This window comes from Apis florea, unplaced genomic scaffold, assembly GCF_048593485.1.
Source record: "Apis florea isolate Af1SG1 unplaced genomic scaffold, ASM4859348v1 contig_3170_pilon, whole genome shotgun sequence".
NCBI lineage: Eukaryota > Metazoa > Arthropoda > Insecta > Hymenoptera > Apidae > Apis > Apis florea.
In genome coordinates, this window is record NW_028256714.1 from 3,506,039 (window position 1) to 3,524,052 (window position 18,014).

Below are 18,014 nucleotides of genomic sequence, written 5' to 3' on the forward strand. Positions count from 1 at the left end.
ATTATTAATAATTCATTAATGATTTATAACAAGAATTATTATTCCAAGAAAGATTTAAACGACGATCGAACACTTTTTATCACGAATTATTATTCGTTTACTTTTTTCTTTTTTCACTCGTCCGACGATTTATTTATTTAAAATAACCTTAACAACCTCGAGATGAGAAAAGTTTCACGGGAAGCAGGTTCATCAAATTATCAGAAGGGGTATAATTGTTTGCTCGGGAACGTGAACGAATCTCGCATAATTGAGTGCGTGTACTCGCACTTCATGAATCCAGGAATAGACCACTGTCCTTTGTGTAATTACACCCTCGTTTGCTCCGCATCGTGCACGCTTAAACTTTAACCCAATGACGTACCCGTCAGGCTGCATTAACGTTCCGGTTATTCATAAAGAAGCGGACCGTTGTGGAACACGGCACTCGCGCATGGAAAATCAATTATCGAAATATCAACGTGATGCTAAATTGAATTCAACGGACGAATATTTCATGGAGTTTCATGTTGAATGCCGAATACATGAATATTCCATTACATTAATAACATTAAGATATTTGTAAATATTAAAAATGAAATAACTTCGTATTTTTAAAATGAAACCCCATTTTTTCACGATTCATTTCTTTTGTTTAATGATTCCTTCGTTTGCTTCTTGATCATAAAAGAAAAATTATATATATATATATATTGAAGTAAAAGTAATATTATCATCTTTCTTTCGTCGTAGAAATTTGTTTGTATATTTGAAATATTTTTCATCTTATTTGGAATTAAAATTATACTATGGTGTTTTAATGATTTAAACGAAGAAATTTATTTAGATTATATAGATCTATTTGCAAAATCGATATTTATATTTAAGAAATCGTAATTTTCATTATATTTTGTTGTGAGCAAATGTACATATACAATACAATTACAACATATTATATATTATATGACTGTTTATAAATTATTATTTAATATTTGCTTAAAATAAAAAAATCAACAAATGGAAATAAACCTAAGTCAAATGAATCTAGAAAAAAAAAAATAATAATTAAATCGAATTTTTCTTTCTTACGAGAAAAAAAAAAAAAAAAAAAGAAATCATCGTAAATGAACAGTATAATGTCTAAAACTGATAAAAGTCATATAAAAAGTCAAGGTAGATAAAACAGACAAAAAATAGAAAAACGAAACAAAATTTTAAAAATATAGGTACATGAGTATATGACTTTCAAGTCACGGCGGTGTTATAGAGGATTAAAGTGACATTTATGTATGTCACGAAGAATATGGTGTGTCGTTTGCACAAAGATTAAGTACACATAGTACAATGTAGTGCTGTACAACACGGAACACAAGCGTGTTGGATGAAGGTTGCACAAGTTGAGAACTCGATGTTTTCAATGTTAATTTAGATCAACGGCAATATCGCAATAATTGTATACAGTTTCGCACATCCTGTGGGGTAAAATTGGAAAAAGGGAAGTTAATGCAAGTATGAAACTTTAATCCTTTGCACTCGGAGATTTTATCGATGTTTACCACAAAAATGGAAAAAGTTTTTTGAAACTAGAAACAAACTGCACTGTTATGCGTAATATCTACAACAATAGATGTTTTATTTTATTGGAGATTTTTATATGAAGATAGAACAAATATTCTCTCTAAATTCTCAAAAAAAAAAAAAAAAAAAAAAATAGTATTGATACAAAGAATTGTATCGTTGTTGAAATTTCTAAAAATTATGACGATATAGTTTTGCAATTTTTAGAAAATCTATTTTTTATTTTTATTTTTTGTTTCTGAAACTTCGTTTCGAATTCTTCTATGAAATCTATTGATATTTCGTGTAATTCTCTCGAGTGCGAAGGGTGAATTTTTAAATTCTATTCATATTATTTTATATTGATTATATATTATCATCTAATGATGATTTGATTTTGAACATGACTCTTGTTCAATTTCATTCACGAGATTTCATGATTTGATTTTGCAATACTATTACAAATAATGCCATTTCCTAAGTTTATGCGACAATGTCTATAATTAATGAATATTTTACTTAAAGAAAAATTAAATTTATCGATAAAACATATAAACTTTAAAAGATTTTTTATACGAATCCTTAGTTTATTTCACGAAAAGAGTTTTAAGAATCTTAAGAATACAATTTCGCGCAAAGTATAAAGTATTCTTTTCACAAAAAACGATTTCGTATTTTGTACATGTCGAAGAATGTCCGACAACATGGTATAAATATCGATCGGTTAGCGGTACCTGAAAAATCAATAGAATACACGGTTTCAACAGACTGGACACCAGTTCATGATACACCATAGGTTTTCAGCGATTAAAATTGTCACGTGGAATGATTCATCATGTGAATTTCATGCCTCTGAAAAGCACACACGGAACCCCAATAAATTTGTACCTTTGTACAATTTTAATCTATTATATGATCTCACGTGAGTTTCGTTCATTCTACGTTAGTTATCGAACAATTAATATTCACATAATTTCTATTCGATCAATTATCACTCTTATTTTTACATAAGTTAGTAAGAGAAATTTATACGAGAAAAAATGTATATCACGATATAGCTATATCGTGTCATTTTATTAAATTTAAAACAAAAAACTTATCTCCAGATCTTATAAAATTCTGCAAGGAAAGAGAAGATACGATATAATGGAAAATTTTATGGATTTCTTTCCATAAAATGCAATCTTTGATCCTCGATATCTTATAATATCTTGAAATAAAAAAAAATTTGTTTTCAAAAAAAAAAAAGTATGATGTAGATATTTACACCCTCATAACGCGTATTGGATATTTTGGAAATACTTAGGAAAAGATGAATTAAATTAAAGTAAAAAGGCGGTTTATTATAGCGACATCAATTTTAGATCATCATGATACTCCAACGTTTATGCTATACATATATATCGTGTTCAAACCACTTTCGATAATGATCTTTTATAATATCTATAGTGCAATTTATAAAAGGATATTCTCTTATAACATTACATCATTGCTTTCTATCTACTGTCAGTGATTCAAAAATATAAAATTATCTATGATATTTGATATATATTTTTTTTATAACATTTAATAAAAAAACAATACATCGCCTCGTCTTATCCATCGTCAGTAATTTAAAGATATTTAACATTTTCTACAATATGTAATGAAAGCCAATATATCGATGTGCCATCTTTTTCTTATCCACTATTATTAATTTAGAGATATGAAATTTTCTATAATATCTAATAAAAACCAACATATCGCCTTGATTCTATCTACTAACAGTGATTTAGAAAATAGGAAATTTTCTATAATGCATCACAATAAATATAAATTATTTCTATAATAATTGCAACGAATTTTTCCAATTAGCATTATTAAATTGTCTAATCCTCTCTATCATCTCATCGTTATCATCGAGCAACGATATAAATCTTTCGCATCGAACACGAGAAGAGATAAATATTTGATACTCGCCCTTTTCCATATACGCGAAATGCAGCCCTGTTAAATGCATTTCTAATTTAAACGGTAAAGATCCTTCGGTGAGATGCCAAGAGAGGCGTGAAGTGCATTTGAAAAGAAATATCTTAAGCATCGTGTTGCACCTCACGTACTTACAATCTTCTCTGCTATTAGAAGGTTGTTAGCGCACAACGAATCAACGATACTTGATGAATTAACTCTCGAGGAACGATCTACGTAAGGGAATAACGTATCACGTATCGCGAAATTATTAGAAAACTTTTAACGATAAAACGGGTAAAATTTCGCGTATAAATTTAATAAATTGCAAATTATAAAATTGTACAAGTTATTCTACGAATATAGCTGCGTGTAATTATAATATTAGTGAAAAAATTATTCGTATCATGCAAAATACGAAGAATTTTATTTTATTCGAAAATTTTATTGGAAATTTGTATGTGCATAGGGTATAATGGATTGTATTGAGTATAGAGCAATTTCATGTGGGGATAGAGCACTAAAAACTAAAACTATTTTTGAAACGAAAAATTTTGAATTTCATTTTTTTAAAGTGATACTCTGCTAAAAGAAATTGTCACACATAAATATACATCTATAATGTATTATGTTCTTACGAAGTTTTATTAAAAATTTTTTTCCGTTTCTTGAATTATTCTGATAATTTTATTCGTTAAATCTTAATAAAAGTTCTTTAACGAAGTTAAATATCGATTGGACAGGACAAAATTAACTGCAGGATGACGTTTAGCTTCAAGTTCAAACTCCGATGAAACGACATTTCATATACACCAACCTAATATACATAGGACAATGGCCCCTTAGTCCCCTTCTTGGAAGGATTCTCCTTGAGACTTTGCACGCTTATTCCATCCATCCTTTCACTTTTCAAAACTGCTTATCGTCAATTGCCTCTTCACTTCTTTAAAATTTACTAAAATTTCTTTCATATTGTGCAACGAATCGAATTAATTATCCCTTATTTTTACTTGACTTTCAATCGTCAATTTGATATAAGGATGAATGCCAATTTGCTTCATAGTGTTATTAGTGCCTCGTATTTCTATAAATTAATTGGAAAGATTTATAAAAGTATTTGATTATATCTAAATTCGATAAAATAAATTGTATGCATTTTGGTTAAGTATATGAATCTTCTTTCAAATCTGAATATTTTATTTTCGAATGAGAATGAGTCGATAGATATACGTAGATACTACTAATTGTATTCATAAAAAAATAAGGACGACAATGGAAATCAAATTGGCGGATGTTGAGTCATTACGTTTGAATCATCGTGCTTTCTTAGTCTTTCTACTCTTCTAATGTGATTTCCTTGCATTTTGTTCGAATCTATGATATTTATGAAAAATTCAAACACATTTTCAACAACAAACAATAAATACACATAATATTACAACAATATTTTTACCCATTTTTTATACATCTTTTTATATTCATTTAATTCGATAAAATTTATTTTATTTTGATTAATTAATACCATATATTAAAAAGAATTGTTGATCTTTATTTCCGTATTTATAAAATAATAAAAATTTTTAAGAATCAGAATCTAGATCTTTCACCATTTGTAAGAAAATTTTTCGAATTTCATTTTAGAAAATGAAATTTTCCTTTTGTAAGTATTTACCGTAAGAAGATAAAAATTGATGAAATATAAGAAAAGAAATAATAATAAATATCGAGAAAGAAAAGAATTTCTTTTTATCTTACATCAGAAATATCATTTCATAACAATTTAAATGTAAATATTTCTTAAAAACGCAATCGATGAAATAAAAACGATTTCATGTATTTAACCACAAAATAAAATTAAATCCAGGAGAAATAGATATATTTAGCATATATATATACGTTCAAATACTGTTGAAAATCAATTCGATACGATAATTGTTCGCGAAAATTAACAAAATACATGGAACTCGATTTCCCCATCATTGAAGGATTAACAATATATTTCAAGCTCATAGAAATCAATGTAAATAACAAGTTTATCGTATCATATCTCGTGTTTAATATTTTTCAATATCTACTTACATTAGCCTCTTTCAATTAAATCAATTAATATATAAATTAATCGATTCTTGATAAATTCAGTTTCCATGAAATACGTTTTGATGATATTAAAATTTTAAAAATGTTTTATCGATCAAACAATGAAGTCTATCCGTAGAAAAAATTGAGTCTTCTGGTTAATTTTATTTTCAAATCTTTTCCAGCTAATCATGATTGAGAGTATTTATAATCCCACAGAAATTCCAAATTCTAGTATTATTATAGTAATATTTAATATAGTATTTGCTATTTTTTTTTTTTAAATACAAGTTACTCATTCTTGTATCTTTATTTACTTATCAAGAAATATGATTTCCAATTGTCTGCTTTTATCCCATATATCTTATAAAGCTTCAATATTTCAATGATATTGAAATCGCCATCTTGTTTGAGGTTTCGTACAAACGCATTCGATTCGTTTCATTCACGAACGAACGAATTGAAAACTAGAATGAAATAATAAACACGTCCGCGAACCTGTTTCATATCGACATTCACAATTACTTATCCCTTTGACAGTACTATTATCACCAATTGATATAAACGAATAAACCTTGATCACGAGTTAGTCACAATGCAAAATGAGCACGAGTTTTTCTCATAATTTTTTTTTTCTTAATTCCTTTTCGTCTTTCATCACGTAAATCTAGTAGTAAATTGTTCGTTTTTCTCTCGAGTTCGCCTGTAAAAAAAAATTTTTTAACCGTTAATTATGATGTTTTTTGCTCGGTATTGCAACAATACAGCATTCAGGTTCCACGCTTCATTTCCCACACATGATTCCTTCCACTTGAAATTCACATAATACATTCATTTTTCCCGTTCATCGCACTTCCATAAGAAATTTCTTTCTTGGCAACAAGAATTTAGATTATTATCTGATTATATTGTGGTAAATTCAAATTAATGCTAAATTCATTCCTCGTTCGTTCGATATTCTTTTCAGAGCACGCAAACTGCAAAGAACCGTTGTTTAATCGGCTAACTGTTTCCTGAACTTTATGCTCGGCACAGTGTAAAATATGGCAATTTTGCAATTTTGAAATAACATATGAACTTTTATAAAATAATTTATACCGTTAAATACAAATTCTTAATATATTGGAAAGTTGTAAAGTGATAAAGGTATTTCGTATACGAGAAAAAATCATTTAACTCAAAAATTCTGATTTTAGAGAAAATAGTGTGCCCAAAATATTGAACATAGTGAGTTATACATGAAGTAATTTATTTTTTACCGGAATATTGCCATCCTTTAAGGAAGCGAAATCGATATTCGAAAATTTCGCAACTTTTTCATATTTTGTCATGAAATTTTATCTGAATATTTTTTTTTTTTTTTTTTTTTTTTACAACAGAATAGTAACAGAGCAGGAAAAAAATTGGAAAATTTTGTTAAATTTAAAGTTCGCACCATTGAAAAGTTACATTTTATGGATTTTATTTTATTTAGAAAAGAGGGGAGGGGAAAGGAGATAGAGAAGAGGAAATGTTATGAGTGTAATATTTTTAAAATCTTCAAATCCTTTAAAAATTTCAACATCCGATTAAAAATGATTAAATCATATTTGATAAATGCTTCAAGACGATACGTAATAGATAATAGATAAATTTTTAATAATAGAAAGATAGAAAGAAAATATTGCAATAATGATACATTTTAGATAACGTGAATTGATTACATTTGAAAAATATCGATTTTAGTATATAAAGATCCGAATTAAAAGCTCGTCACATATGTGTCAAGCTTGTCAAGCTTGTAACAATCGTAATTAAAATCTCGAAGATGAGACAGGTAATGCTTCTTTTATTTTTATCTATTTTTGTATCATACTTAACATTTATTCAATTATTTAAAAGAAAATAAATTTTTCATAGATAAAATTCCATTCATAATCTGATTTTTATATTAAAATTATTTAAAAACGAATTAGCAACACCTCTTTCGTTTCAAGAAACGAATTTCTCTGAATTTTTAAAACATTCCTCTTTTTAAATTTCAATCAACAATCCTTAGAAATTTGTTTATTTTCAGATATTGAGAGCAGGATTTTTGATCACTTTTCTGGCGTACGCCGTCACAAACATCGTTGCCGACAGTGAGTATCGAAAAAATTATAATTACCAAATAAAAAATAATAAACCGGTTTAACTCATAATAATTTATTCAACTGCTTGCGAGTAACGAGTATATTATAATTTTTTTTACGATTGAATCTTGGTGCTGCAAAAACTCGCCACTGTAAAAATATATAAACGAGCTACAATTTCATTAAAAAAAAAAAATACACTTGCCCAGTTTTTGCATTCCATCTTCTCGACTAAAAATCTTGCGCGTTCCATTCGACGTAAATAATTAAGCAAATAAAATAATAATAATCGCATTAAAAACACAATAACTTTTCCATCATTCAGACAAGATCGTCTGCTACTATGGCAGCTGGTCCACTTATCGTCCCGGTGCCGGTCAATTCAATCCCACCGACATAGATCCAACACTGTGCACCCATATCGTGTACACGTTCATCGGTATTTCTACGGATGGCAGCGTTCGCGTATTAGACGCCTGGAACGATCTTCCAGGCGGCAAGAACGGTTTTGGAAAATTCATCAGCCTTCAAAAATTGAATCCAAACGTTACAACATTGGTGGGGATGGGCGGTTGGAACGAGGGATCGTACAAATATTCCCAGGTTGCCGCCAATCCTACTGTCCGTGCAAAATTCGTCAATAACATGGTTGCATTCCTGAAAATGTACAATTTCAACGGTCTGGACCTGGACTGGTCGTATCCAAACCAGCGTGGGGGCGTTTTTGCCGACAGAGAGAATTACATCTTGTTGCTGAAGGAATTGAGGCAAGAGTTCGATAAAAATGGTTACAACCTGAGCGTGACGGTTTCCGCTCCTGAATATTCGGCCTCTCAATCCTACATTATTCCGGAAGTGTCGAAATACGTCGATTTCATTAGTCTAATGACGTACGATTTGCACGGAACATGGGAGAATGCCGCGCTACTTCACTCTGGCCTTTACCCTTCGGGCAAGGATACCAATATTCGACTTGACTCTAACGTGGTAAGTTCTAATAATTAAAACGAATAATTACGTTTTAATTTTCGAATATTTGGAAATACAAATTTTTAGAGATATTCCTTCGGAGATCGTATACATTTAAACATTTGTTGATGAGAACGATGATCTTTTGAAATGTGTTAATTATGCAGTATTGCGTGTAAGTTTGGCTTCAAGGTTAAAGAATAACACAGTATAAAGCTTAAGTTTACGAATAGTTTAACCTCAAACCTTAAAAATTTTCAAATTTCATAGACTTAGGTATTGTTGTTCGATATTCCTCGGCTTTTAAGATTAAATCTTGATCTATATACACGTGTTGAGATGCATACCTTTGGAGAATCGATTTCAGAAAAAGAAAATTTTTTTCAATTTAAATATGTTTGATGACACGAGTATATATACAAGATATTCAATTTCTCTTGGGATAGAAACTACAATAGATTCTATGGACTTTCAGAACAATTATATTAACCATTTAATCTTTTAAACATTTGACTAACTAAGGTTGTGTGAATGAACTAGAGATTTCATATTAAAGTATATTAAAGTATGGTAAAAAAACGATATATTCACATAAACGATTTTTCAACTTTGAAAAATAGATTTATTTATAATCGATATTAAAATATTGCTGATATATTAAATTCGTAAACATGGAATTGATTTACAGGATTGGTGCGTCAAATATTGGCTCACGCAAGGCGCGCCAGCTGACAAGATCATTCTAGGTATCCCAGCCTACGGTAGATCGTTCACCTTGTCGAATTTGACGAACAACCAACCGGGTGCTCCAATCCTGGGTGCTGGAATCGCTGGTCCTTACACGCAAGAAAGTGGTACACTTGGTTACAGCGAAATCTGCCAGTACATTAAAGCAGGATGGACTGTGGAACGGGATTCTAAACAACGGGTACCTTATGCTTACAAAAGCAACCAATGGGTTGGATACGATGATGTCACGTGAGCATTTATTTTACAAATACACTGTAAAATTAATTAGTTAGAAATATGGGCAGGCAATATGGAAAATATTTACCATTTTAGATCCGTCGAAGAGAAAGTGAATTATGCCAAGTCTAAGGGTTTAGCTGGTGTAATGCTATGGGGCATCGAGAACGACGACTTCAAGGCTTTCTGTGGTGAAAAGTATCCACTTTTGAACGCGATAAACAAGGTATATAAACAAAGCTAGAGTGTAAACTGTTGTTAACGATTTTTAATATTGGTATGATTTAGAATAATATTGTTATACAAATGTATAAAGAAAAATAAAAGAATATTTATTTTATTTTCTTTTTCATCGGTGATTTCCTAAGTTTTTTTTAAAACCCTGAATAAATTGAAAATAATAAAACGAAAGTATAGCACATATAATTTCCATTTTCTATAAGAATACTTGTTAATTCTTGAAACACTAGTTATCAAATTGTCCACGATTATATTGGTATTAATTTGTTTAAATATATATTTTTTATTTTATACACAACAATTTTTGATCGCATTATTAAGCTGTACATGTTTAAATTAATGTCTTGACTTTTCGAGAAATTTCACGAGAAAATACAATTGCTCGTGTTATTTGATGCAAATATAATTAAGCAATTTTGACTAACAATTGATAATTATGTTATACAAAATTTCGATTGCAAATTTGTTAGAGAGTCTCGTGCAATTTTAAATCTTCTAAAGAAGATTAAAAGTTAGAGTGATAAATTCTACAAGTCATATAAGGCAAGGAAAATGCTTACTAAGAACTGAGATAAGGATGATTTATTAGTCAGATAGATTTATTATTCAGAAAGACGGTGCGCTATACAATAAAAAGAACTGAAGAACATTTTTCATTTCCGATTTATTTTGATTATAAGGGCCGCCCGACAACATTATACATTATATTTTGAGGGAAATCTTGTATATTGAAATTTTTAAGTCTAAAAGGGAGAAAAGAGGACAGACGTCATTGACTGATAAAGGAGCGTAGGAAGGATAAAATAATTTCCGGAACATCGGAACACGATGGTGGAGGATCTCGATGGGAAGAGTCGACCGAGCGTTCCTAATCGAAATCCGGAACGAGAGAGAACAATTATTGATGCGGACTAATTTCACTGTACCGTCGAACAGCAAGAACGAAGAAAATAAGATTTTTCTCTGAGAAAAGTAACCGTTTTTATTTTAATTTATTTTTTTCTAATACTATTATTATTAACTTGAAATATGCTATGAAATCTCGAAACTTGATTAATTTGATTTGACAACGAGATATCGATCGATTTCTTAAAAATAGAAAATTGAAGCTTTGAGTTAAATATTTATGCAATTTAAAAATTAGATCATCGAAAATATTAGGAATAAAACAGTTGATCGAGTTTTATTGCAATTTAAATTTGACATATTCAAGTATATTTATCGTTTCAAGAAGTTAATTTTGTAATTAATTTTGCAAGTTATAAAAGTAAACTCAAATTTTAAATATCTTTAATAACGTAATTCCGTAAAGTGAGTTTATAAATTAATTTATTAATTAATAAATAGTTAATTTTTTATTATTTCATGGATAAAAAAAAATATAGTAATCATCCGTATGTTTTAATAAGATAATATGTGATTCATATTTCTTGTGTTATTCTTTGTGTTATTATTTAAAAATCATAAAAATCAGTTTCTTTGATATGATTATAAAAGATAGATATCTTATAAAAATTATTTGTTTTGATGAAAATTTTCAATAAATAATATTTTATTTTTGTATTTCATTACCATCTGTAACAAGATTATTTCTATTATCTTCAATAACATTTTTGCAATTTAATAGACGTAGTAATATCGAGAAACTATGAACACACGATAATGTATTTTTTATTATAGCTATATAATCACGTTATAAGAAAAGATAAAATATTTATTAAATTATTAATAATTTCAATAAAATTTATTGTATTCGACGATTAATTTGAAATATCGAATTTTTTTAAATAATTTTTTATATATACAGATAGCTATATTATATATACTATAAAATATCCCAACATTAATAACAATTTTATTATAAGAAACGATAGAGAAAGAGATAAAATCGTCTCACTTCATCCAATGCAAACCTATAAATCACTTATAACTTAATAAATTAAGCCTATAAAGTCATATATTTTTACATATTTACTTTTATGTTTGTTTTGATTTCTAAAACCAACTATTTCAAGGTGTTCCACGAATACATTAACACCTTCTATTACACCATTAAAAGCATAAATTTGTATAGGATTCGAAAACTAAGCCTGATCAGCATACGTTACACGTAACACGTATAGGAACACGTAATTATAGAAAAAAGTTGTTTAAAATGTTGCCCTCGACAACATATTTCAAGAACATTGAATTCGACCAAGGCAACTGTTTTATGAATATAATTATCTCATATTTTTAACATTTAACGCCTAATTTAATATTCGTTATGAGATACGAGATACGAAGAAATAAATTTATATGATAAAAATACTATTTTTGTATTTTCTATAAATATATCTTAATAAATTTGCGAACCGAATTTCAAATATACTTTACTTTCGTCGACTGATCGACGACTACTACAGTGAAAACAGTGAGAACGTATTTATAACGTTTTCAACCATCACCGTATATAAACATAAGATTATCGCCGCAAAGAGAGAGGTAACACAAATTTTGAATTTACTGTCTTTACGTAACAATTGAAAAGGAGGATCATTCTTCGACACGATTTGAACATCGAAACACTTCGGTTAATACAGAAAAACGAATATTTTTCTTTGTAATTTAAAATTAATACATATGAAGTTAAATACGATGACGAACATGATGGATTTTCATACTTCGTTTTTTTATATGCTTAACACTGAAGCGAGTGAAGATAAGTTGCACGAATATATGAACGATTTTTTTATGGATCCTCCTGTAGTCTCTAAGAAACAAAAATGTGGAAAAAGTCAATTAATGGATCTTATGGGTAAGTTTAATCAAATTTTTATTATTATGTTTCTTATATATTTACATTTTTTCCCCTTATATTTATATATAAGACATTTTATTTATTTAAACATTTTGAAACGATCGTATATCTGTTATAAATTTAACAAAAGTCTGTCAACAATGAGAAAATTTTCAAAAAACTCTTCAAATTTTTATTTTCATTTTATTCATAATGTTATACAATCGATTATTCCTTGTTGAAAGAAACGGTTAATATAAAACATAATAAATTATTCAAAAAATAATGGAATAAAAAATAACGAAAAAATATTAATAATATTTGTGTTTTATTTTAAAAGTGCAGGGAGAAATCAAAATGGTGGAAGGGAGATACAACGAAACAGTTGATATCTGTACGCAAGGTTTGCAACAGAGTCTTCCATTCAGTGCACAATCCGCCATTTTGTACTTCATTCGAGCCGAAGCTCTGGAAAGTCTTCAGATGTACGAGGAGAGTTTGTTAGATATCGATAGAGCGATAGAAATTTCTGTCAGCAGAACGTTAACGGATATGTTGCAAAAAAAGAGGATTGACATATTAAAGGAGGTCGCTTCTTTCGAGCCGAAAAAATTGCGAGATAGATGCCATTTCGAAAATATACCACAACTCTCAAACAATCATCACAAATATCAATCAGGTTTGAGCGATGCGATCGACTTGATTCACAACGGGCGATACTTTGTCGCGGTAAAGCCGATCAAGATGAAAGACGTTATCCTAATCGACAAGTCGCAAATTACCCATCTTCACAAAGATGATTGGGACGATGATCCTACGAGTAATATGTGCCATTATTGTTTCAAATACTGTAGAGCGTTGATTCCATGCGATTATTGTTACCATGCGCTATACTGTTCGAAAGAATGTCGCAGCAAGGCGTATCACGACTATCATCAAATCTATTGCCGATATGGAAATTTGGATAACAAGTCTTCGTTCGTGCTTAAATTGCTGCTGAAAATTACGGATAACGGCACGAGATTGAAAGAAGCTATCGAGTATCACAAAGAACTGGAAAATATGAGCGAAGGTGATTTAATAATTATATTAAATTTATTAAGTGATAGTTTCGATAAAAAAATATTCAATGACGTGATCTATATATTATTTACTTTTGATTTGTTTATTTATATTGCTTGTAAAATTTCACTCGTTTTTCAATTTTATTTTATTTGCACATTTGCACGTGTATCGAGTTGTTTATAATTGAATTGTTTATATCGATTAATTTTAATTAATCAATAGTAAATTTTTACTTGTTTATATTTTTATATCGTATTGTTTTTGGAAAGAAATGGAGAGAAAGGTTTATAATCTCAAAGGAATGAAAGAAAACAATTTAAGGTGTATTCTTAATTTGAGCATTCCTATGAAGAAGGACGACAACAGGACTGAAGATAATTTATTTTATTCGGCCAAGATAGCTATGCTGCTTCGAAATCATAGTAATTATATGCAAGGAAACAACGATATTTTAAATTTAACTAAATTACTCTGTCGTTTATGCTATATTTACGACGTGCATGCACGTATGGTAAGTACTTATTAATTTGTGCATTATATTTATTTCAAAGTATTAAAATTTTATAATTTTATAGATTTAAGTCAGCCTAGGTGCATATTATCGTTAATCACAAGTTTGATACAAAAGATTTTCTTCAAAATCTTTTTTTCTTTATCTTACTTTAGAATAATAATATAACGTACAAAATAACATTTTTAATCGTACATTTTAACAGATAATTATAATTAAAATTTTTTTAGATAGAGTTGAAAATTATACGCGATTTTCAATATTCTAATACATAGTTAATTTCAAATTTCCCCATGATCTTAAAATAATATCGTTATATAAAATCTTCATTTTGATAAAAAAAAAAATTTTTATTTATATATATTTACAGGACTTTGTACCAATTTTCGAAAGATATATCGCCCTAGTACAAAATTTGTACTTCTTGCTTAACCTGGTCCGCCATTCCTGTTCCGGGAATACAATATATACCGTGCATAAAAACAATGTGCTCGTTCTACGAGCGGCTAAAGATATATATCCAGGCGAGCTGGTAATGAATTTTGATTTTTTTCTTTTTTCTTCTCCATTAAATTTTGAATTAAATTTTTTATTCATTACTCGAACGAATCTTTCCCTTCATTTTGCAGATCACCTTTAACTTCATGTCCAAATACGTCGCATTGGAGTCCAATTCTATGCCTCGAAGCATCATGCTGAAAAATTTCTTCGATATTTCATGCGATTGTGAAGCTTGCGCGAAAGGTTATAAATTTAAACCCGAACTCGGTACAAATATAGATATACCGAATCAATTACAACAACGTTTACGAAGATGTCGAATTGATATTGATGCTATGTGGGAATTGCTTAAGATAATTAATAGCAGCACGAGGAAACCATGTTTGGAGGTAGAAATTCTGAAATATTCTATTTCGGATGCGTATTACGGGGAAGAATATTTTGTAAGTATACATATAAATATACAAAGTTAAAATAGAAACATTGTATTAAATTAAGCTTAATTTTATTTTTAATTCGATATGAGTGCGAGTGTGAGCAAAGTCGAATCATCGTTTTTTTTTTTTTTAATAACGACTAAGAGAGTTAAAAAAAGTCAGAAATGCAACTATTGTGATTGGATAATTAAAAGAAATTAAAATTATTATAAATATATTGATGAATTCCATTAATATACGATCAATTATATTTTATACACATATGTACATATGTATATAATATTTATATTACACATACAGTTTAGTTTTTCAAATCAATATTAATTTAGAAAATTCTGAATGAATCTTAATTAATTTATTAATTCTTGAATTATATATTTTTCTTCTTTTTTTTCTTTTTAGTGACTAATAAATTAATTTTTTTTTTTCAGCATCTAAGAAAGCTATACACTTTACTTGGAATTTTATAAAAAGCCATAACAAAAAAATAATTACCCTTTTTTAAATTTGCTTATTTTTAGTAAATTTTTTAAATTAGGGATTATTTTTTAAATTGAAAATCTTAAACAAGAATTGTTTTTAGAAAATTCCATTCGCTTTAGGCAACTTTATCGCTTTTAAACAAATTTTACTCTACATTTTCTCGTTCTCTTCCTGATTGTGCTATGATTACTGGGGCATCCTGTATAAGGCATAACAATATAAGTGCCCACTTCCCTCTCGAAATAATTCGTATAACAAAAGAAAGGTTTGATATTGCAAATTGCGAATGAATATCGTCCATGTAATATAAAAAAGAATTGTAAAGTATTTTTACAGAAAGAGTTTCGTAATATTTCATATACATTAATATTCTGTAATCTTCTGTGTTTGATCGATTGCATCAGTTTATAAACTATGTATGCAATCTTCAATTATCCGTTATGTATCTTCAATTAACGCTAGAACTATCAAACCTGTGTCAAAATGACAGATTCCAAATTTGTCGTTTTACAATGGAAACATTAAAATGTTTTTTTGACAAAATAATAATATCGTATTTCATTGAAATAGAAACATAATTAAATACTATTTATTTCTATCACATTAGTATAATTACAATCATTCATATATAAAATATTCAAATATTTTTTAAGATAGTTCTAATGTTAAACTGGTTGTAAGATCATGTTATAAGATCTAAAAAAAAAAAAAAAGAATTACAGAGATTATATTTAATGAATATGAATGTTAAATGTTGAATATTAGAAAACCAGAAGAATAGTAATGCTGTAATAATATACGTAATACATCGGTTAAGTTTTAAGATTCATGAGAGTTGAATACACGTAAAAGAATAATTGGCAGCGCACAATTGTTACAAATGATGAGGTTTTGTCGGTGTCATTTTTACAAATTCACTAGATTCCTAGTAATTATTTTTCACATACTGAATAGCTGACACGTCTGGCTATGTGAAAAGAGTAGTAACGAGCAAGCAGAGCCACGCAGAAAAAATGACATTCATCGCCTCTGCTTCTGGTATACGAGGAAATCAGGTCACAGATATCTTTTATTATGATTTCGAACAATGAAATCTGTGTCTAAAGATTATATTCTTATATTCGCCTAAAATTTTATCAAATGTTAACCTTTAATAATGATAATGATATAGCTAAAAATTGTTAAAATTGTTTGTTATACGATTAATTTTAATTATGTTATTTATGATTCCATTGTAAAATATCTTGTATATAGGGATAAAAAGACATATGTATATGTGTAAATATGTAAATATGTACATCTGGAAATTTACCATGGTAAATTTTATTTTTATTTTATAGCAAAAAAATATAAAATTTTTAATTTGAATATATATATATATATGTCGTATGATTTATTAAGATTTTATACAAAAATTCAAATGAAACAAAAATTTTTACAAGTTAAAAATTAAAAGAAAAATTCTATTATTAAAAAATTAAAATCATCATGAGAATATTAATTAAAAAATTTACATATAATGCATCCAAATTAAATTATATCACTATATAAAAAGAAAAGCAACAATAGCAATAATTATTTCATAACTTTTTGAAACTTATACAAAAGTTGTTCGTTTAAATCTTTATATTCTTTTTATATTTTATGGTTTTTACATAATAATTTAAGATTATTTATGAAACTTTGTAAAAAATGTATTATATGTAAATAAAAAAAATTTTCCTATGTACAGCAATTCAATATTGTAATAAATATTTTTAATCTAATATATGTTTTATTATTTTTTTGTATTAAAATTTTTACAATGCTGCATACAATAATTCATTAAATATTAAAAATATATAGATATTCTTCCAATGGTATTAGTAACAAATGAATATTGAATGTTGGAAAGAATAATCGGTTGAATAAAAATTTTTAGAAACAATATATAAATGGAAAAATACTTTATCACCTTTCATTCTTATTATCTGTATAATATGTAATAAATTACATATAATATTAATACAATTATTACAATAATTATTAATCATTTAATACACTAAATGATGCCTAAATTTTTTTGCAGCATAAAAAAGCAAATGAATGAATTTCTTTCAAACGTAAGACATATATTAATGGCAATCTTTGCGGATGATATAAAGTGAGAATTAAACAAATTGACTTATAGAGAAGTAGGCGTAGTATCTTGGTACATCGTTATAAATCATCTTTATTGAGCCAGATAGATAAAGGGGAATCACGAATGATAGAGAATCCCAATTAAGATTTACATGATTGCAATTTTGATTTGAATCTTTCGTCGTTATTTCATTTCACGAAGCTTCACGTGCTATCCCTTCAACGAGATTTTTTCTCGTTTCCATTTTATAAAATTCTCACGAGTTCCATTA

General features: G+C 27.9%; 3 protein-coding genes across 7 annotated transcripts in view; 2 read left to right on the forward strand and 1 right to left on the reverse strand.

The window, feature by feature from the left end:
• LOC105735221 (chitinase-3-like protein 1) overlaps positions 1-9,945 on the forward strand; it is a 30,837-nt gene extending 20,892 nt beyond the window's left edge. Inside the window, exons 1-5 of one of the 2 annotated variants that reach the window (XM_012485419.3) lie at positions 7,282-7,375; positions 7,616-7,679; positions 7,996-8,657; positions 9,328-9,617; positions 9,702-9,945. In XM_012485419.3, coding sequence (XP_012340873.1) covers positions 7,367-7,375; positions 7,616-7,679; positions 7,996-8,657; positions 9,328-9,617; positions 9,702-9,849 — 1,173 coding nt within the window. In that variant the 5' untranslated portion in view covers positions 7,282-7,366 and the 3' untranslated portion in view covers positions 9,850-9,945. Of the gene's footprint in view, positions 1-7,281; positions 7,376-7,615; positions 7,680-7,995; positions 8,658-9,327; positions 9,618-9,701 lie in introns of those variants that run through there. The other variant, XM_086910075.1, reaches the window with a different exon arrangement.
• Tsp26A (Tetraspanin 26A) overlaps positions 1-18,014 on the reverse strand; it is a 48,719-nt gene that overhangs the window by 22,488 nt on the left and 8,217 nt on the right. The gene's annotated exons all lie outside the window — the stretch shown is intronic.
• Positions 12,468-15,174, forward strand: LOC105735220 (protein-lysine N-methyltransferase SMYD4). Its single transcript, XM_086910210.1, has 5 exons — positions 12,468-12,642; positions 12,965-13,696; positions 13,959-14,200; positions 14,571-14,732; positions 14,830-15,174. Exons 1-5 carry the CDS (start codon positions 12,468-12,470, stop codon positions 15,172-15,174), a joined length of 1,656 nt encoding a protein of 551 aa, XP_086766336.1.

What these genes read in the sequence shown, in the direction of transcription:
- LOC105735220 (XM_086910210.1), top strand. Translation starts at nt 12,468, where the DNA reads ATGAAGTTAAATACGATGACGAACATGATGGATTTTCATACTTCGTTT. An exon ending in ACTGGAAAATATGAGCGAAG is followed by an intron (nt 13,697 to 13,958) that starts GTGATTTAATAA and finishes GTTTTTGGAAAG; the next exon opens with AAATGGAGAGAAAGGTTTAT. An exon ending in ACGACGTGCATGCACGTATG is followed by an intron (nt 14,201 to 14,570) that starts GTAAGTACTTAT and finishes ATATATTTACAG; the next exon opens with GACTTTGTACCAATTTTCGA.